Below are 19,904 nucleotides of genomic sequence, written 5' to 3'. Positions count from 1 at the left end.
GAGTTTGATCCCATGTAGTCGGAATAAATGCATCCCTTACCATTTTCTAGGATTAACACTTTATTTTCATCGCTAAATGTATTATTATTATTTTTTCAGAGGCAGCCCAGGACCTGAACGTGAATAGTGAGAGAAGTGTTAATTAGTAACAAAAGTGTATCTGGTGGTGGACATCATGGGAGCAAGAAAAAGCAATTAGCTGCAACAAGATAAGCAGTTAACACCTAACAGTGTACTCACAGGAAGCACAGTCTCAGTCCAAAGAAGGATACGGTAAGAAAACCATTGAGTGCAAGAATTTGGATTAAAAATTACTCAAAGGATAAATGTTGTATTCGATATATCAAAGTTTTATTTGGAAGACCACGGCTTCTGTAGTTAGAAGTTGGGTATCATTTAAACTGTGCAAAATGGGTTTGTTCCATTTTGTGTGGAAATCTTTGAAAGAAGAAACTTTGAAGGACAAATACAAGAAACTCTTGGAAATGGTCCAATTTTCCATACTTTATTCTGAAGCAATGGAACTAAGGAAGATGTTCAAGCCCAAAAGGTCACATGATGTCATCATGATGATGTCACAAGATCTGGAGGAACAATGGGTGACCATGGATGTGTAACATTCTGTCCTGGCTAGCAACCATCTTCAACAGATAGCAAACCTGGAGAAGGTACCACCTCTGTAGCTCAAGTGTACTTAGTTTTAGCTACGCTGTCAGCTGGAGTTTTGTTTCAAAAAAGAAGCAGAATTGAAGTTCCGAAGCCCCCTTTTTTAAAAGAAAACTACAGTTTTCAAGATACGATTAAGATTTGCCTATGCGTTGATAGCTTTTATGTTTTCATGTATGCTCTGCCTGCATAAAGAGAGTGGAGTAGAAGCATAAGAGGTGAAAATGCCTGAAGTTGGGAATGACAGCTATTTCTATTTTTATTCTCCCTACGCACAGGTAAATGCTGTAGATTTTAGAGTAGTCAGCGTCCTTGAATTTCTTGATATATATACATATTTAGAGGGAGGTTTATTATCTAAATTTAGAAGTTGATATGCCTTGATCATGGCAGCATATTTAAATCAAATGTCTTATTTTCAGAATGAGAAGAGCTAACTGTCCTAAGTACCCAATGTGAATTGGGCTCAGATACTTAGGGAACGCATAAGTTAGAACTCCATATAAAAATCACTGATCATTCATCTTTCTTTATTGAATCAAAATTATATTAATTCTGAGTAAACAGACCAAGTATATTTTCAGCTTGTAGCGACAATGTGAATTTCTTTACATCCTGTTACATGCAATGAAGCCATTCAAAATGGGGTTCTTCAAAGAAATGTTTCTATTCCAACTGGTAAAAATTTTCAAGTGCAATTTTTTTTTCCTTTAAAAATTAGAAACTCAGTAAAAAATAGCTGGTAGACTGGCATTTACATATCCCAGCTGGCTTGTAGTCCATATCCCAGATATGAACCTGAGTTTCCCATATTCAGGGTAATGGTCATGAGCATGTGCCTTTTTGGAATTAGGAGTTTCCTTATCACATGCTTATGGAAGATACCTCAGGTTATAGGGATAAGTGAATTGTATAATCATAGGTGGTGCTAGAATCTGAAAACTGTTAGTAAGGAAGAGATAGAGAAAAGTAATTTTGTTTGACTAATGAAAGGGATTTGCATCGGAAGAGTGCTAATCGTGCAATATCATGCAGACTTTTAAAGTGGAAGAATATTAATATAGGGAGAACTGAAGTGTGATCATATGTAGGAGTAAAGCAGCAATTTTTTTTTTAAAGCTGTCGATACTTTTTTTTTTTTCATTAGGCTTTTGTTTGTCATATGTAAAAACAGCTGGGAGATGGTATGAGCAGTGAAATGACAGTAGTCTCAGAACATCATATCCTGAATATTTTTGTGAACTTGTAAGCATTTGTCACCATAATATGTTTATTCTTGGCTGCCATATTGCCTCCCTCATTAATTAAAAATAGTTTATATAAGAGGAGACTGACATTTAAGGAAGGAACTAATACACAGGAATCTAATATGTCAGCCTCAAAGTCATTCTCCTCATTAGGGTTTCAAGTGCAGATTCTGTCACTGTGAAAAACCTCTCAGCTGTGATACTGTGTGCTCATTATGAAGGCAAGGAGAATGTTCACATCTGTTTTGCAGATTTAGACATATGGAAATAAGGTACAAAAGAGCAAGTTCCTTCAAGCACATTTTTTTAGTCTGAAATCAAAAGTGACTTTCTCCTTCCAAAGTGATGTTTTGAATGTGAAATGAAAAAAAAGACTTTTTTTTTCTCTTGTTTCGTAATCCAAGTCTGACAAGTCTGTACAAGGATTACAAGTTCCCAAATTTTTACTTTTTCATTTTTTGTTAGGCATCTCTGTGGGTTTTGTTTTATTTTCCCATGGGCCTGTATCTTTTAATATTAAGAGAGTACAGTATTGCACTTGTGCAGCAGATTTCATTTGAGATAGGTCTGATTATCCCATTAAGTAGAAAAGAAAACTCAAAATTTATGTGTATAAATTAAATAAAAATGTTGTATATTAAAAATAATAGATTTTTTCTTCCCAGCATCTCATAAAAAGTCTGCAGTACAGTGCACATAAACAGCTTTACTCTGATTCTTGTCTGGTAACAGTTCTACCTCATTAAAACTCCTTGACTTAACTGTAGAAAATTTAAAATGTTCTAACATACCAGAATATGGTCTTCAAAAGTGTTATTTATCTATTCACTACAGTACACCGGGTATTAGTCAATGTAGTCTCTTTTTATTGTTATATTTACAATATCTGAAAACTACTCTGTCCTGCAGCAGAAGTACAGCAACATCTCATGTTTCTGGGAAACACAGCCATTAGGCTGTGTGAGGATCAGTTGTGTCTTCCATCACAGCAAACCCCGTAATATAAATGGACTTTTTCTGCCACCTAGTAACAGTGAGTAAAAATATTTTCTCAACAATTTGTTTGTTAAAGTAAATATACAAAAGCATCCTTAAACTTCCACTGCTTATGTAATATGTATTAAGATCAAGAAATGTACTCCTGCAAATAAATCAGGTATGACCTAATCCAAGACAAGTTCAAGGCAAATAAAGGAATTGTATTGGTATTTAAATGGGTTGATCTATTAATTTATTTAAGTGCCATGTTACAAATCTTTGTAATCACATGCAAAATGAATTAATAAACGGCAATTTAAGTTGCTAAGATCCATCGACTAAAAATTTTACATTAACTCACCATTTACCGTCACAGGCAAAACAGACTCAGCATAGGGAGATTAATATAATTTATTGTGAACTATTAACAGACTAGTACAGTAAGAAACAAAAGACCTGCAGGGGAACAGGGAACAGGGGCTGTGGTCAGTCCCTAATGCTTCATCTCTGATGCTCCTTCATGGTCACTCTCTGTCCCCACTGCCCGTGGGGTCCCTCCCATGGTATGCCGTCCTTCCCAAATTGAGCCTGCGGGGGCTGTGCACAGGCAGCAGCTCCTCAAGCACTGCTCCCACATGGCTTTGCACCACAGGGCCTACCCGTCAGGAGTAAAGTGCTCCAGCACGAGTCCCCCATGGGCAGAAACTCCCCCAAGGCCCCTGCTCCTGCATGGGCTCCTCTCCATGGGCTGCAGCTCCGGCCCGGGGCCTGCTCCTGCTGGGTTCTCCATGGGCCGCAGCCTCCTCCAGGCCACATCCACCTGCTCCACTGGGGGCTTCTCCACGGGCTGCAGTATGGAGATCTGCTCCATGTGGGACCCATGGGGTGCAGGAGGACAGCCTGCTCCCATGGTCAGATCAGTACTCAGAGACATGATTAAAATATTCACAACAATTAACACCTTCAGAAATTTGTTTTTTCACATTCTTCTGTACTTAGGTATTTACTAGATAATACAGAGTAATGAAAATGGTCTGTAGGAATGTAATAAGACAAGTAGTGTCTGTGTTGGAGGGGAGAGGTTGTTAGGATCACTATTAGCATAATGTGCTTAGGGCCATTAGTAGCATCATCTGTTGACAAAGTACAACATGTTATAAGAATGAGACACCCCATTGGTGGGCAACATAAGATTCCAGTGCTGTGTGTGTAAATGCGTTTACCATCCAGTATTTCATATAGATTTTTCAGGCTTGGCATTGGATGCATGTTATTTAAGTACAGTAATATTTTGTAAGGCAGTATACTTTCTCTTTTAACTTCTGAAAATCAGATTATTAAAAACAAAACAAACAAAAAACCACACAGTTACAGCCTTTTGTTGTTGTTTTCCTTTGCTTCCCCCCTTCCCTCCTCAGTTCTTTCTAAGTGGAGCTCTTATCTACTAGCAGTCCTCGTAGACAGCTGGACTAGGTTAAAAGACCAGAGCAGGGAACCAAGACAAATGTCAAAAATGAGGCAGAAGCAGGAGTGAGAAGTTGGCAGACTTGTCATAGCCAAGTGAACGAGTGAACTGAAATACAGTTGTTCACTGGCCTTATCTTCAAAGCTGTAGACAGACGTCATAAGAAATGTCTATAATGACCTCTATTAAGAAACAAGCACCTTGTGTTCCTGAAATTCTTTCAGGAAAGGGTAGGCTGTTGTATCTTGTAATGTAGAGCTTAACTAATCACACAGGACCAAGGCAAGTGATGTTTCTATGAGCATCCATACTGTACAGTTCCTACATCCACAACATCAGCCTCTGCCAACTAGCACTTAGAAACATAGGCATGCTTATGTATATGGTGTAAGCCAGAGACTGTGCTGAGTAGGCACTATTGACAAGGGCACCCTCTGTAAGGGTTGCCCAAAAATCAGAACTAGAAGATGGACCCTTCTCATTACCGGAATATATGTAACTTCAAAGTCTGTGTGTTCCACAATAACATTGCTAATGCTAAAACTGCATTTATTTATATCAAGACTTAATGTTCTTGTTAAACTAAGTTTGTTCTGGCTTACAGTATGCAAAGATAATAATACACTGTTTGGGACTGAAAAAATCTCCACCAAGTTAAAGGGTTGTATCTTACTTGCTCTTGCATGTGATACATGCAATAAATCTGATCTGCAATAGTGTTTTTAAAATTGATTTAAAATATACATATGCTGCTCTTTTGCAAGCACAAAATGCACAAGGCTAACAACAACTGGAATAAAAAAAAAGATGCCCATGCTTCGTGTTATTTCTATTTTTCATCATTTTTATTTTCAATCAGTTGCGTTTCCTGGTTCTCAGAAACTGCTGATCTAGTACTGAAATAATTTCGCTGCAAAACTTTGTGGGTGGACATAGATTTATAAGAAAAATCATAGTTTTTATGATTTTCTTTTAATTTACTGTGAACTATTTTTATTAACTTAATATTATTTCACAAAATCTGTGATTTGTACATAGTGTTTGTACATAGCATTTATACAAATGTTATGTACATTTGTATAATCTTATACATTTGTAAAAGACAGTTGTGATTTAGAAAATTCTGATGGAAAAAAAAGAAGTCTACAAGATAAAAATGGGTAATCTAGTGCTTAGCACTGCTGCATTCTTCAAAATTGATGCCATGAAGACCAATACAGGCCTGCCTTCAGCAGATTTAATACAATTCCACAGGTGGGATCCTAGACTCATTCCACAGGTGGGATCCTAGACTCACTTCAGCCAAGGTATTACTAATCACACGTTATGAACATATGAACCTATGTTATGAACAAAGGGATTGAACGAAAGAAAGAAAGAAACTTACTCAGATTGATCCACTAGTAGGAAAAGATATGCAACCTTTTTTGAACAGGGTAGGATGATCAAAATGTTTCAGTTGTCAAAAGACTATATTCAGCTGTGCTTTATCTTTCCAATCAAAGGAGCTAGTGCACATTCATTTTTGTACTTTCTGTGGTTGGAAGAAGCTCTTTTGCCTGCCTCTGCACAATTGATCTTTTTGCTGATTCTTTAAATATAGTGATTTCAAAAAGATTACCTGTTGGTCCAAACCTAGTTCCTTCTTAAAAAAAAAAAAATGTTATTTTTTGCAGATGTTGCATTGCAGGAGGAGGTCCAAGAAGGGATTCTGAATCCAGCCTGTGGTCAAGAATCACTCAGAAATCAGGAGAATATTTTAAGACCAATTCACCCTCCACTAATTATTAACATCAACCACCAAGAGGACGAAGAGGAGGATGAAGAGGATATTGAAGACAAAGAGAACAGTAAACAAGTTTTGTTGTTTTTTTTTTTGTTTGTTTGTTTTACAAGGAAGTACAGTGGATGTTTTTCAGCTCTTAAAATATAGTTCATAAATGATTTATTCTAATAACCATTACATTTTTAGGAAAAAGTTATTGACAAGTTTTTGAAATTGTTTCTGTATAATTCCTGAAGTGTTCCCAGTTGGTAGTCACCAGATGCATGAATAAGCCACCATTTTCTAACTTCTGTAAAATGTCTGGCTTTATATTTCGATATTGATATAATTTACATTCCCTTTTTCATCAAATAGAGTTTAAAATATTCAGATGACCATCAAATATTATTCAAAGTTCTCAGTTCAGGGATGATCCGAGCTATTGACACTTGCATTTAAAAAGACATTTTTAATGTCTTCCCCTTGTGATCAAGATTTTCAATAGCTAATACTATATGTTGACTGAGGACTTACTGTGTGCCTTTGCCTTAGCCGTCTCTGTAACAGTTACTACTGGGGAATGTTTAACAGGGGATTTACAGTAGCAGTGCAGGAACCATTTTGTTTTTGTGCCAAACAAAAATGTTTCTGGTCTATACAGCTGCAAATACTTTCTGTTCTTTGGCACTGTCTAATGTTATGGGTAAAATGCTATAAAAATTGCAAGTTTAGGAAGCACATCTTTTAATGGAAACAGGTTTTTGAAAAGAGGTTAGGGTTGTACACGCTAATCAATGAAGGTGAAGCCATAGGTTTCTGTGCAAAATATTGTTTGTTTTCAATTTAAATAATTTGTTCAACTAATTTATTAAACTGTTCAACTAAATTATTAAACCCTCTTTAGGCAGTCACATTTTATTACTAAAAGTTATTCTTAAATCTAATAAAAGGAGTCCATGCAAAACTGAATACATATACATATATATTAAAACAAAACAAACAACAAAAAAACTGTAATTAAACATTTGGATGTATCTCACTTAGAGATTAGAGATTCATAAGAAGTGAATGAATTGTGCATCCCCAGAGAGTGAAAATGAGAAAACACTCTCCTGGGCATTCTGCAAACTACTTTGCTAGTAGTTAGGGAGCCCCAAGCTGCTTTTCACTTTCCCACTGCCTTTCAGGTTGGAAGGGCTGCTTATTGTTAGTGCTTCCTAACTCTGTTTCGGTCTGAATAAAATAAATATTCAGTATCAAAAAAAGACAGTATCAAAAGTGGGTCTTTGCTAGCCTTACTAACCTTAACTGAGACAGATAAGGAACGCTTACTTCACTAGCTCTGCCAGCAGACGTTACAGGATAGTAACTTTGAGCAGAGGTTTAGTGACAAGAAGTTCTTGGTGATAGGTTTAATCAGATTTCCTGGTGAATATAAATAAATGGTCATTTTGTGAGTGAGTACTGAAAATGGTTTTAAGTCATTTTAAATCAACAGGCATTAGTTTTTTCATAGGTGTTGTTGCAATTCCATTGCACTTGGAAATACTTAACATTCAAGAGTCATTGTATTACCCAGAGCAGAGGTTGCAGTCAGAAAAAAAGTCATGACCAAAATGAAATTCATTATGGTGTTTGATCGTTAAGAAACATTGAAGGTCTTTGTATAGATATCTAATAATCTTTTAAAAAATATTTCCTACAGATGATTTTAATTTGTTGGCTAAGACTGCTTCAGACCTTGAAGAGGAAAGAGCAATAAAGGAAATGTGCTATAAATCTGGTAAATATGAAATTAGCGACTCTTTCATAAACAGCAATGCTGCCAATATAATAAAAATATTTTTTCCCATTTTGGATTGTGTTTAGGAGAGTATTATAGGATTCATTACCCTCAGGAACACCAATCAACAAAAATCATATCTTCGTCTCTAGAAAATGAGTTATTACCTTTGGAAGCTATCAAGCGGGATTTGCAGAAAGGCAAGTATTTTTGTATTGCTGTACTGCTTCTTGTATTACTATTCCAGGGAGGAAATTTTGCAGTTTGCACCTCTTCCCCCCCTTCTTAATTTAGTGAAAATAAAATACAGCACATAAAAAGAGCATAAAAATACATCGTTATTTTTTCCCCATGTATATGTTTAGTCACATGCATGGCGACTACCAGTATTGATTGTAGGTGGAAAAGATAGAAACTGGCTAACATTAAACCTGCATATAATTTCCAGAGGTACACAACATAGGCCTTTCATATTTTTCTTTAAGATCAAGATTTATGTGGTCTAATTTTAAACATCCCAAGTTTAGTTTATATTTCTCATACAGGCTGTCTGTTCTAAATGGACTAAGATAGGCACTCTTAATGGGCTGTTTATTCCTGATAAGGTCTGCCAAAGATTAAATGAATCACTTTTTCAGAGGTGCTCTGCTCTTTCTGCTGACTATATTGGATGTCAAGATGACAATTTGGCTATACACCAAATTTTCATCTAACTCAATTTCAATGAAAAATATAACAAAAAACTTTAAGCTCTTATGAAAGATAGCTACAAAATAGCTACATTTTGTTTTGAACGTTTCACATTTGCTAACATAAATATGGTCAAAGAATATATGGCAAAAATATTTCCTTGTTATTTCTACATTTAATATGTTTGTTATTCGAATAGTTTTGATAAACTTTTTCTGGCAAGTATTTAAATATATTTAGACTGTACACAAAGAATTCAGTGACAAATATATGAGTACTTATAACTTTTAATATATATATTTATAATTACAGACATTCAGAAAAAATCAGATAGGTGCATTTTCCCAAAGCATTTCTTCAACTGAGTTTCTGAGGTTTTAGATATTATGATGGCATGTATCTTAAAAATACCACATATCCACAGGATAGGATAGGATTCATAAGTATCATTCATGAAAAGTGAGAAGCTAAAGAACTAGATAATTTGTAGCTTGTTCTTTACCTTGCATTTGTAGTCTTCTGTAACCTGAGTATTGTGTCACTTTCATAAAAAACTTAAAAGTTGTACATCAGTGTTTGAGTTACATTACACACTACCCAAATGACTAATAAAAGAGAAATAACAATATAAAACAAGAGGTTAAAGGAAATTGCTCTGAGCTAATTACTAACTCACAAAGGTGGGAGGAAAAAAATGACAGTTTGATTTAATGTGCTTACACAAAAGCAGCTAAAATATCCTTTCTGTTGCCTTTCCAGGTGATGGTAATACAAATCCTACAAAACTTAATAATATAAAAAGAGAGGGGGAGACTTCAGGAAGGAGAGTGTCAGTAGAGGGTATTAACAGAACAGATCATAGATCCTTTGAAAATGGAGGTAATATACTTTAACATTGTCTTCTCATTGCTGAACATCGTGTGGTAAATACATTTACCATAAATGAATATGTGTATATGAAACTTCACTATTTAAATAGAAAAGAATAAGTCAAATTCAGAGTTTTTTGTCTGTTACTCATGTTATATGCACTTCTTATCATAACGCACCATTAATTGTAACAATTAAAAGTATCATTTATTATTCCACTTGCTTTAAGTCCCTAGTAAAAAAACAAAACAAAACAAACAAACTGACTTTTTCCTGCTTAATTTTGGAAAATAAATGTCTCTCTAAAGTTATAAAAAATGTGTAGGAATGACAAGTTAGTATGCTTTAAAAACCTGTTATGTGAAACTATCCTTAGTTAAGATGAATAGGCTTTGTATTTTTCAGTTATTGTACAGTGAAATACTAAAGCTTCAATCCTGCATCTTTTCTGATGCGAGCTGATTTCTCTGAACAGAATTGAACTTGTGATGTAGTGCCTTGCCATGTCGAGTTTAGTACAGAATCATGTAATTAAGGTTAAAGAATGCCCTATTATCCTTGAATTTGTGTTTACTTAACAATACTTACTCATTTTCTTCTTCAATACTTATTAGTATTAAAAATAATAATAATTACTGTATTATTCTTTTTTTTTTCTTCCCTTAGTTTGTCAATGCAAAATAATGCAGTACCATGCTAGGGATGCTTGGTCTAGCTTTGAGCAAACTGGTATGCATATTCTAGATCCAGAACTGTATGGAACAGTACTAATGTATCTTAAATATTCTTTACCTACAACTTTTATGTACAGTATGTGTTTCTCTTTTAGGTGTTCTTCACTGTCATTAGTAAAAAGTTACCACTGAGAAGCAATCCTATAATTAAATCTCTGCTCATACCCATGTTGATTTAAAGTTTTTAAATGTTAGATGTTTATCTTTTTTATTTTTATTTTCTGGGCCTTAATGAATCATGTTCGGTTTCTTTTTTTTTTCTTTTTTTCTTTTCTTCACATTTTGTTTTTTATTTCTATATTCATTTCAGTGAAAATGTAATTCTAAAAATAGCAAATCATGTGTGTTGTCCACATTTGATTTTTAATTGCTTTTCTTTGGTGTAGATGATTTTTTGATACTCATTTTCTGTAGGAGGTGATTGTTTTGTGGCACAGAGAAACATATTTGTTGAAGGGAAAAGAAACAAGGCACTACCTTTAGAAAAAGCACCAATTGCATCAAAGTATTCAAATGTAAAAGGTATTTAATTATTACATATTTTCTGATTTTTAGATGAGATTTCTTTTACAGTACTAATGAAGTACTCATTCTTAATGGGAAACGTTCTGAGCCAGAACCAATTAAAGTAATTGTACTAGTTCAAAGTACTGTGTTTTTAGCCAAATTTTGAGTTTTCTGACAAGATTTTGAGACCCTGAAATCTGCTAGAGGAAATGTAGCAGTTTTTGCTTTCCTTTTGTGGTATGATACTTTAAAAATAATTAAGGTGAGAAAGAACATTCCTCACCCAAGGAGACCTGTGTATGAAGTGGGAGATGAGTTTTTCAGAACACTGTAGCATTTCTTGATAAGAAAATGTTGTGTGCTTTTTGAAAAAGTAAATCTGTGCTATTTTAACTCCTTAGCAACAAGCCGCTCTGAATTGGTAAAGAAGCATCATTTTAAGGGAGTAAAGAAAAAGAAATGGATTTCTGAGGAACCAAGAAACTTATCTAATACAGTAACAGGCAAAGGTATTTTTAGAAAATGGTTGTTTTTTTCATTTTTATTTACTAAACTATTAGATGATTTAATAGTGCCTAGCTCTGTTCCTAGTGTTAGATATGGACAATTTGTATTTTGGTTGGACTTTTTTAAGGAACTTCTGGTCTTCCAGGTTCCAGTCTTCTCTAATATGTCAAATTTTGAATAACGCCACAATGTTTCTTTTTAAATTTTTTCTTCCACTTTTAGAAAATCACACTTCAAACCCAAAAGTTAAACCAAGTTACCAACAAAGTGATAAAAGAAAGGATGATGAAACTGCTTCTTCTATTTCTGTGAGACAAGCTAGAAGAAACACTTACTTCAATTCTTCAGAACCCCGAAGATCAGCATATGTGTTCTACCGTAATGTTACAGATGTCCAAGAACCAAAGTTTAATGGATCTATGGGTGAGTTCCTGCTTACACAGAATTCTTAAAATGTTGCTAAATATCTGTTTAGGTACTTATTCTTAAATATGGGCAAGAGTAAATTTAATCCAGCATAATTTTCATAATTTGATTGCAATAGTATCCATAAACAGAAATGTAAATACTTTTATGCTTTATAAACATTTAAAATTAATCAGAATATTAATGAAAAGTAATTCAGTCACCTTCACAGAAAGGATTCATTTCCCTGCCTAACAAAGAGGGATGAATCCATTGATGTGCTGATGTGCTCAAATATACTGATTCCCACTTTTCACAGCTCCTTTTATGTGATTTATTCTTTTTAAATAAATAAACCTTGTAATAGTCCCCTTTAACTTCTCATACTACTGGAAGCATTGAAAGCAAAAGTAGTAGAAGTAGTTTTGTAGTAGAATTTCAGTTTCCTTTCAAGAAATACTTATTGTTCAACTTTTTGCTACCATCAGCGGATGAAAGAATGATCTTTCTTTGTGTATTTTTTTTTCACAACTGGTATTCCACTGTGGTTTTGCCTATGATTTATGATTATTTTCATTATTTACAATTTTTTTTCTTCTTGCATAAACAAGGTCTTTACTCAAACTTCTATTATCAATTTAAATATATTCCAAACTTCGGTGATAAACACTCTTCATAATATATTATGTTCTCACGTTATTTATACTGGAGAGAGGATCAAATTAATTATTTCTGCCATTCTTTCAGGATGATATTTTTCTTCATTGTTTTGCCATCTTTGACATACTCTACGATCTTCTTGGTAGTATACAATATGTCATAATTTAACAAGAAGCTTACAGTGGGATTCTGAGTTTTATATCTTACTTTTTGGCAATCTGTTTCAGATATAACCATAATTTTGCATCTTTCACTTTATTCTGAACTTACTAATACAGCTTTACACAATATAACGTCTTAGTTTGCGTTTTATTTGTCTTTCTATTTCCAGTCTCCATGGTTTATTTGGATAACTGTTTTTTTTTTTATCTGTCACTTCAGCAGCAAATTAAGTGGTAAATAATTTAAATAATCATAAGATAGGAAAGTGATTCATCTTGCCAGTTTTATTCATCTGTCTTAAACTGGAATGAGGTCTTGATGTACCTCCCTATCTTCATTTCCAATAAAGGGAACCTCCTTTAGACAAAGTATTGGTTTTAGATGAATAAAGTTAAATGAAATGAAATTTGACATCAGTGTTTAGTCTGCAGGATGAATATTTATTTATTTATTTATTTATTTTATTTTAATATTTGTTTTGATTAAATCTTGACAGGTTATACAGAAATAACAGAAAGAATGTTCTTAATGCAAAGGATACTTCTTATAAAATTTCCATGCTAAAAAAAAGATAAAGTATTTCAAAGAAAATATGACCAGAATTTTTGTCATATGTCAAAATGTACCATTTTTGATACTTTTCTTTTCAAGAGCACCTGAGCCATTTGGTCTGAAATGATCCAAACCAAAAATTATGCTTGACACATGAAAGATTTTAGACCCAAACTGAAAACTGTGATACTTAGATGTTGCATATAAACTGAAAAGCTTAGAATTATTATGTAATTATTCACTGGAATTACTGGATTTAATCTGGAGCTAAGAGAAAATAAGAATATTGATAATACTCATTTCAGCCAAATTTTATACAAAATGATTATTCATTAGGCAACATACCTTGATGCAAAACCAACCGTCTTGCACAAGAATGTAGTATTGCCTTGCATCTAATGCTTTCACAAGCAGAGATAAAAGAGTATGTTGGTTTATTTTTTTTTGTTTTGTTTTAAACTAAAAGCAATTGGTCCCATTAGGAAGATTTTCAACACTGGACATTGATTCTGATTACCTCAAGGATGTCCTTGGAAGAATAACGTCACTTGGAAGACCTTGTGAGCCTCATAGAAATTCTAGAAGATTATAAATGTTTTTTAATGTACTAGGCATAGAGTTTATATTTAATAATACCTTGCATTTTAGGGGTGATTGACATGATCCATCAATTGATATTTCAGCAAATGTTTCTTTTAAATCACATATCAGACTAAGATAGTCTCTCCTGAAATTATAGCTGAAATTTAGGAACAATTTATATATTTCTTCTATAGACAAATATACTTCAGGATCTTGTAATGCACCAACTTGGAGGAAAAGGAATCCACATGCAAAGACATTCACTAAGTTTAAAACAACCATTCAGGTACCTGTTTTATATAAATATTTATAATTGAGTCTTTTTAATAAAGGTGATGTCTCTCCTTGCCAAGAAAACGTATTAACTGCTCTTCAAACTTGCCAAACCAAAGATTGCAAGATTCTAAGCAATGCCGAGTAGTCTGAATGAGTTTTGTTTGTAGACATACAATTTTGCCAATATAGCTAACCTATGATTTCTAATTTTCTATAATATCACTGATATGAATACAAAATATGTACCTGCTTTTAAAGTGAAGAGATAAATGAAGTTGGTTTTGTCTTGTAGCACTGGACAAAGCAGAAGAGACTCTAGATACATGCAATCTATTTGTCTCTCTGTTTGTTTGCTCATGAAGTATCTGCAATAGCTGAACTATGATCAGTCTAGGTCCAAATTCATAAAAGGATTCAGGCTACCAAAATCCTCAGAATACACCCGAAGAACCATTAATGCATTTTGCAGCTGTCTTGAAAGCAGAGATTAGAACCTTTATCTCCTTTCCCATGGATGAGTAGCCAAACCATTAGTCATCAGTCTGTTCTTCATTCAGGGAAGACATTTCCTTCTTACCTCCTATCTCCTTATCTGTCCTCCACTGATATTTCACTCTGCAGTTGCATAGTTCAAAAGGTGGAAGAGCAGAGCATCCTCTCAGTTCTTTCAAACTTAACCTAGCTTGCTGTGAAAGTGCATCCCTGAAAGTAGGAAGAAATAAGTTGAAATCCTGCTGAACAGTGCCCTTTCTTGGGTGAATCCTTTTAACGCGACTTTATTTTATAGAAGATGATCATTAACACGTTTTTGTTTGTTTTTATGTTTATTTTTATTTTTATTTTTATTTTTATTTTTTTATTTCTATTTTTATTTTTATTTTTTTTTCTAAGCAGCTTCTTTGGTTTGTGGAAACCAAAGAATTCTCTCAGATTAGTGCAAAGTGGATGGGTCACAAATACACAACTTTGTGGCCCTGTGTTTCAGAGCCCTCTAAGTGGCCCAGTTATCGGTATTCAGATGAGTTCACACAGGGGAGCACTATGCCATTTTGATTCCAGTCTGAGATGCAAAATTCTGTTGAGGCACCAGACAGATGCAAAGCACCTAAAACCACCTACTGCAATCCATCACTAGGCTTACTAACAAGTCTGATCACTTTGTGCAAGTACCACATGGTTCTCAAACAACTGCTTGGAAAAGTTTTGGAGTGAAAATACTTTAATGAAACATTTTGAAAATAAATTAATTATATTAATATGAAATATTTTTATTTCTATTGCTTCTGTAAGTGTTGAAGGTTTAATTCTTAAAACATCTCTGAAAGAACATACGGTTTTACTCAGATTATGCACAAAATATTCAGTATATCTATTTTGACCACAGAGCCAAGAAGAAATGGAAATGAATATAAAAGGAGAAAGATTTGTAGAAAGGAGAAAGATATGAAACCAATACTTCAACTTACAAGAAAAATTTAAATTAAAGGAAGGAAATTAACAAGTACTGCCCAACTGGACATCAAAAGATGATAAAATTGCAAATCTCAAAAATAATCTGCAGGAAGTACACTTTAACATTTTATCAAAAGTGATAAAAATGCAAATTAAAAAGTATGTTCTGTATGTGCACATATACAGGTCTTCAATCTATTCACAAAGTTTAATCTGTTGTTAAAATTTGACCGTTGAAATGATTTATTACAGGCTATGGCTGTACACTTCAAGACTGATAGCAAAAGATGTCTTGGGGGGGGGGGGTGAGGACTCCTTAAACAGAGTATTCCCCCATTTTGTTTGACAGATACTTTAATGAAAAATTACTAATATGAATTAATATTATTAGTTACACTTGGCAGTTTCAGAAGACTTTGAATGTAAACAGCAATATTAATGCATTCTAGAAAATGGCTGTTCTGGTGTGAAAGACAGATTTGTAGACGATGTAATTGTTTGCTAGATGTTTGAGGGCTCATTCTGAGTTTGATCTTAATATTTTGCCATTTTAGTAGGGCAGCAGAACTGTTATGAACTAAATGAACTTCACAACAAAAGAAGAATTAACAGAAATATGTTTTTCCACACATTTTAAACAAAAGTATAAAAGACTGGATAAAGACAGAGAAGAAGACTGACAAGAAGACTACAATATTGCTTCCTGAAAAAATAAACTATATAAATGGTTTTAAAGTGAACAGTGACAATGTACTACTATTTCTCTAGAGAGCACAGATTTGTTATTAAATCATTTCTGCATTTCCATATTTATTTATTTTTTTCTTCTATGAGACAGACTGATTTGGTTTCTTTCCTGTAATTGGAGAGAATGGGTTTTGATCACCTTTATTCTAGGATTGGATCAATATATCAAACAGTAAACAGCACCGTGTAAAAATAGAAAAACTGACACACCAGAAGGCAGGTGTAAGCAGGAAATGGAGCCTGAAGGAGGAATTTTGAAAGATGAAACAAATGCACTCAAAAGTTAAAAATAGCTTTCTGGAAAACTGAAAATTATGTAATTGTGGAACATGTAACTGAAAGAAACATGTTTCAAAGATTCCCTCCAGAGAGTTAAGAAAAAGAGGGGCAAGGCAAAGGATTCTGTCTTTCATGAAATACTGGTCAGTAGCCAATGTGTGCAACTATTGTACCTAACACTAAATTACAACATACTTATATGTTGTAATTTATATATAATTTATATATATAAATATGAATGTATATCTTTGTCTCAAACCTTTTTCATTTTTTTTTGCATTTACTTAACCTTTGGTCATTCATAGAACATACTTAGTTTTGGAGGAGAGCCCTTCAAACATTTTTTTAGAGCTCTGTGATCCAGTAATTACCTCAGTGGCATCCATGGCTATGAACATAAAAGCACTTTGCTTCTTTGTGACTGTTTAAAATTGTATCAGATGCTTTCCAGGGTGCCTTCTAGATGAAATTATTCTATCATTCTATGAGAAATATCATCATATATTTCTCAGTCCTACTTTACTGAGAATATCTTGCAAAAAAAATAGGCGAGTAATGCTTTAAATATTATTACTTTTAATTTTAGAAATTGATTATAATGGTGTAGGCAGTTGGGCATTACTTTCTTAGCTGAGAAAATAATAGATTATCTGTTTTAGCTGAGAGGTAGAAAATGTTAAAAAACAAAGCAAAACAAAAAAACTGGTAACATCTTTTTAAAATCAATGATTAAGTGTACTGAAAATGTCTCCCTCCCTCTAATTAAACATTGGAGTCTCAACTTGTATCACAAAATGCCTTGCAGCAACATTTTGTATCGTCTGTCTGAGGCAGCTTAAAATCTTGATTTGGAGGGTTGTTCTACCCAGTTATTTTTTAACATCTAGAAAAATACTTTTATTCTCATTTTGAAATAAACATAAATTTTACATATACTGATTGTTCAATCTCTGTAATTTAGAGGATTGAATTTGGCAGGGCCATAAATTGACCAGGGCCAAACTTTATTTTGGTCTGTTTTTTAGTATTTAATTAAAAAGGGTTTCAGTATTTAAATTTTGGAATTTATTTGGTTTGAGAGTAGCAGTGCAAAGATCCCACTCTGCCTTAGTAATTTTGTTTCAGAGTACAGCTGATACTCTTTGCTTGCTTGGGTGTTAACCTGTTGGTTTTACTTATCAGTGTACTGTACAAAGAAATGGAAGTTTGAGAGTTCATTACAATTACTAACAGTGTGTTTGCCAGAAACTTACTTAAAATTACTAAAAAGAACAGATGGGCATAAAATTTGAATGTTGCTGACTGTTCCAGCATCAGATAATGACAGAGTAGGTGGTGCTACAGTTTTAGACCTTCCTGGTGAATCCATCTTTGATCAAATATGTTCTGAACCCTGAATGGTGTGAAGAAAAAAAAAAAAACACAAAACAAACAAACAAAAATAAATAAATGGGTCACATGGTTTGGATTAGAAACAGTAACAAAGTGAACTTCTAGCCTCCAAATTTATGAACTTAACACTGAACTAGAAGTAAACTGAAGTTCATTACTGTATGTATTTCCTAAATATATATTGTGAAATCTGAGAAGGCATTATGACATCTGAAAATATAAATATTACATTTGATTCTTTCCCTTAATTGTATTTGAACTCAAAGAGCTTTGTTAATCTATGTATTTATTATAGTTCTGAGCTAATATAAAAAGGAAATAAGTCTTAGCACTGTTTTCCTGTACCGGATAGACAAAAAATGAGTGACCAAAAGGTGAACAAATAAGAGGAGTCTAATGTGAGCCACCTGAAGGAGAGACTGTGCTTTATTGTGTGGTATTGTTACTATACTGTGTTTAAAAAATGGTGTTTGTATATTCATAAACATACAATAAATGCACCTAGTAAAAGTAAATAATGTATGGAATTTTATTTATATTATTTACCTTGCTTGTAACAGGACTGTAATTAATTAGATAAAAATCATTTTTACTGAGCTTTGACTACAGTGAACTGACAAGCATAAAAGTATACCTTCATGAATTCATCTTTCAACTGTAAAGTTGCAAATTTTGCAGCGATCTCTGCACCTGAAATCAATAAAGCACCTTCATCTCTCCAATAACTACCTCACATTCCATAACAAGCAGTCTCTTGCACATCAAGGGTTGAGTGATCCACAGTGCAGCAAACCTGAGTGGGCACAGGTCTGTGCTACTCTGTGCTGTTACCCTTAAGAGTGTGGCCTTTGTGCCTATGCTGTGCCACACAAATGCCTTTGCTCAAAGGAAACTGAGGGTATTCAGTACTTCACCCTGTGAGGCTTAAGTAGTGGATTTCTGTGTCTTCACATCGTCACTGCACGACAAAACCCCCACACTGGTTTAAACTAACAGTACTTGAAAATCAGTGCTTAGATAATGTGTCAAAGATCAGAGGCAAAGGGCTTCTGAAGCATAGTTGAACTTGGTGTATCATTTATGCATATACACAATCCACTGCTGAGTTGAAAAGCCCAGGGGAAAGGAATGATCTGTTGTTTTCACCTTATGCATGTAAAAATATGCTAATGTTTTTCCAGATGGTATGTCTAAAAGCACATCAGATACCTAGTGTAGGTGAACCATATTAGATAGTAAACAGATTAACAGTGGTACCATCTGTATTTTATTAAAAGTTGCAGAGCTTCCAGCTTGAGAGCATGCATTCCTGAACAAACTTTTACAGCTAAATTAAAAACACCACCTCCCAGGATCTTAGCAGCACTGATGTTTTAAATAAGCTGTTTATATATAAATATATCATAGTATATCTCAAGTTGACATACAAATGAGGAAAAAAAAAAGAAGATGGTTGTAAAATAAAAACAGAACAGTTTTTTTTTTTTCCTGGAAATTTTAAAGATTGCTTAAAAAGGATGATGTTAACAATTTCACCCTAATGGAGATTTTTATTTTTTTTTTTATAAACGGTGCCTTGTATAGCAATACTTTATGTAAATAAATATATAAATAGACTGTAAATTACTGAACTAGAGCTGCAGTCACTAGGGGTCAGTACAGTCACAGGAATAAGCTCCAACAAGGCACACGAGTGAACTTTCATTACAGTGAGTTTGATTCCAGCTCTCCAGAGCTCAAGCCTATTTGCAATGTTCTCCAACAGCTTTAAATTAACAGAAAAGGAAGGTCCCAGAAGGCTTGTTATGCTTCCTAACAGCCACCTCAGGAAGAGCTGCAGCAACCTATATTCAAACTCACTAAATAGCTATTTTATTTATTTAATTAATTTGAAGCAATGATGTTACTGTAATTTTGCCCTATCCTACACTTTCCAAAAGGCATTTCTGTTACCTCCCAGACTGGACAGCTCTCATTATCCTTCTTAGAGAAAAAGTCTTTTCTAGAAGCTGTTCCCTAACTGAAAATCTACTTTAACTTTTCTAATCTGGAAACCTTTTAGATATTTGTGTAGGACAAATGATTCCCACCTTGATCCCTTCTCCCATTGATTCATATAACCTTATTCTGTCTTTAAAAGATACATACCACCTATTATGGGCCGTCTGAGAGCACAATGAGAAAA

At 33.8% G+C, this 19,904-nt stretch overlaps 1 protein-coding gene across 1 annotated transcript; it reads left to right on the top strand.

Moving 5' to 3' along the window:
- The first annotated feature begins 256 nt into the window (after positions 1–256).
- Positions 257–17,907, top strand: C1H12orf50 (chromosome 1 C12orf50 homolog). Its single transcript, XM_068667796.1, has 12 exons — positions 257–273; positions 2,823–2,946; positions 6,033–6,206; positions 7,827–7,904; positions 7,991–8,104; positions 9,354–9,473; positions 10,131–10,193; positions 10,613–10,720; positions 11,107–11,214; positions 11,435–11,635; positions 13,768–13,859; positions 15,234–17,907. The coding sequence occupies exons 4-12, from the start codon at positions 7,889–7,891 to the stop codon at positions 15,294–15,296; spliced, it is 885 nt and encodes a 294-aa protein (XP_068523897.1). The 5' UTR covers positions 257–273; positions 2,823–2,946; positions 6,033–6,206; positions 7,827–7,888; the 3' UTR covers positions 15,297–17,907.
- The last annotated feature ends 1,997 nt before the right edge of the window (positions 17,908–19,904 follow it).

The sequence above is a fragment of the Anas acuta genome, chromosome 1 (assembly GCF_963932015.1).
Source record: "Anas acuta chromosome 1, bAnaAcu1.1, whole genome shotgun sequence".
In the NCBI taxonomy this organism is placed as follows: domain Eukaryota; kingdom Metazoa; phylum Chordata; class Aves; order Anseriformes; family Anatidae; genus Anas; species Anas acuta.
This window is presented reverse-complemented; position numbering and strand designations above follow the sequence as displayed.

Coding starts and splice junctions, on each gene's coding strand:
- C1H12orf50 (XM_068667796.1), top strand. Junction 9,474..10,130: donor TAGATCCTTTGAAAATGGAG/GTAATATACTTT, acceptor TTCTTCCCTTAG/TTTGTCAATGCAAAATAATG. Junction 11,636..13,767: donor AAAGTTTAATGGATCTATGG/GTGAGTTCCTGC, acceptor TTTCTTCTATAG/ACAAATATACTTCAGGATCT.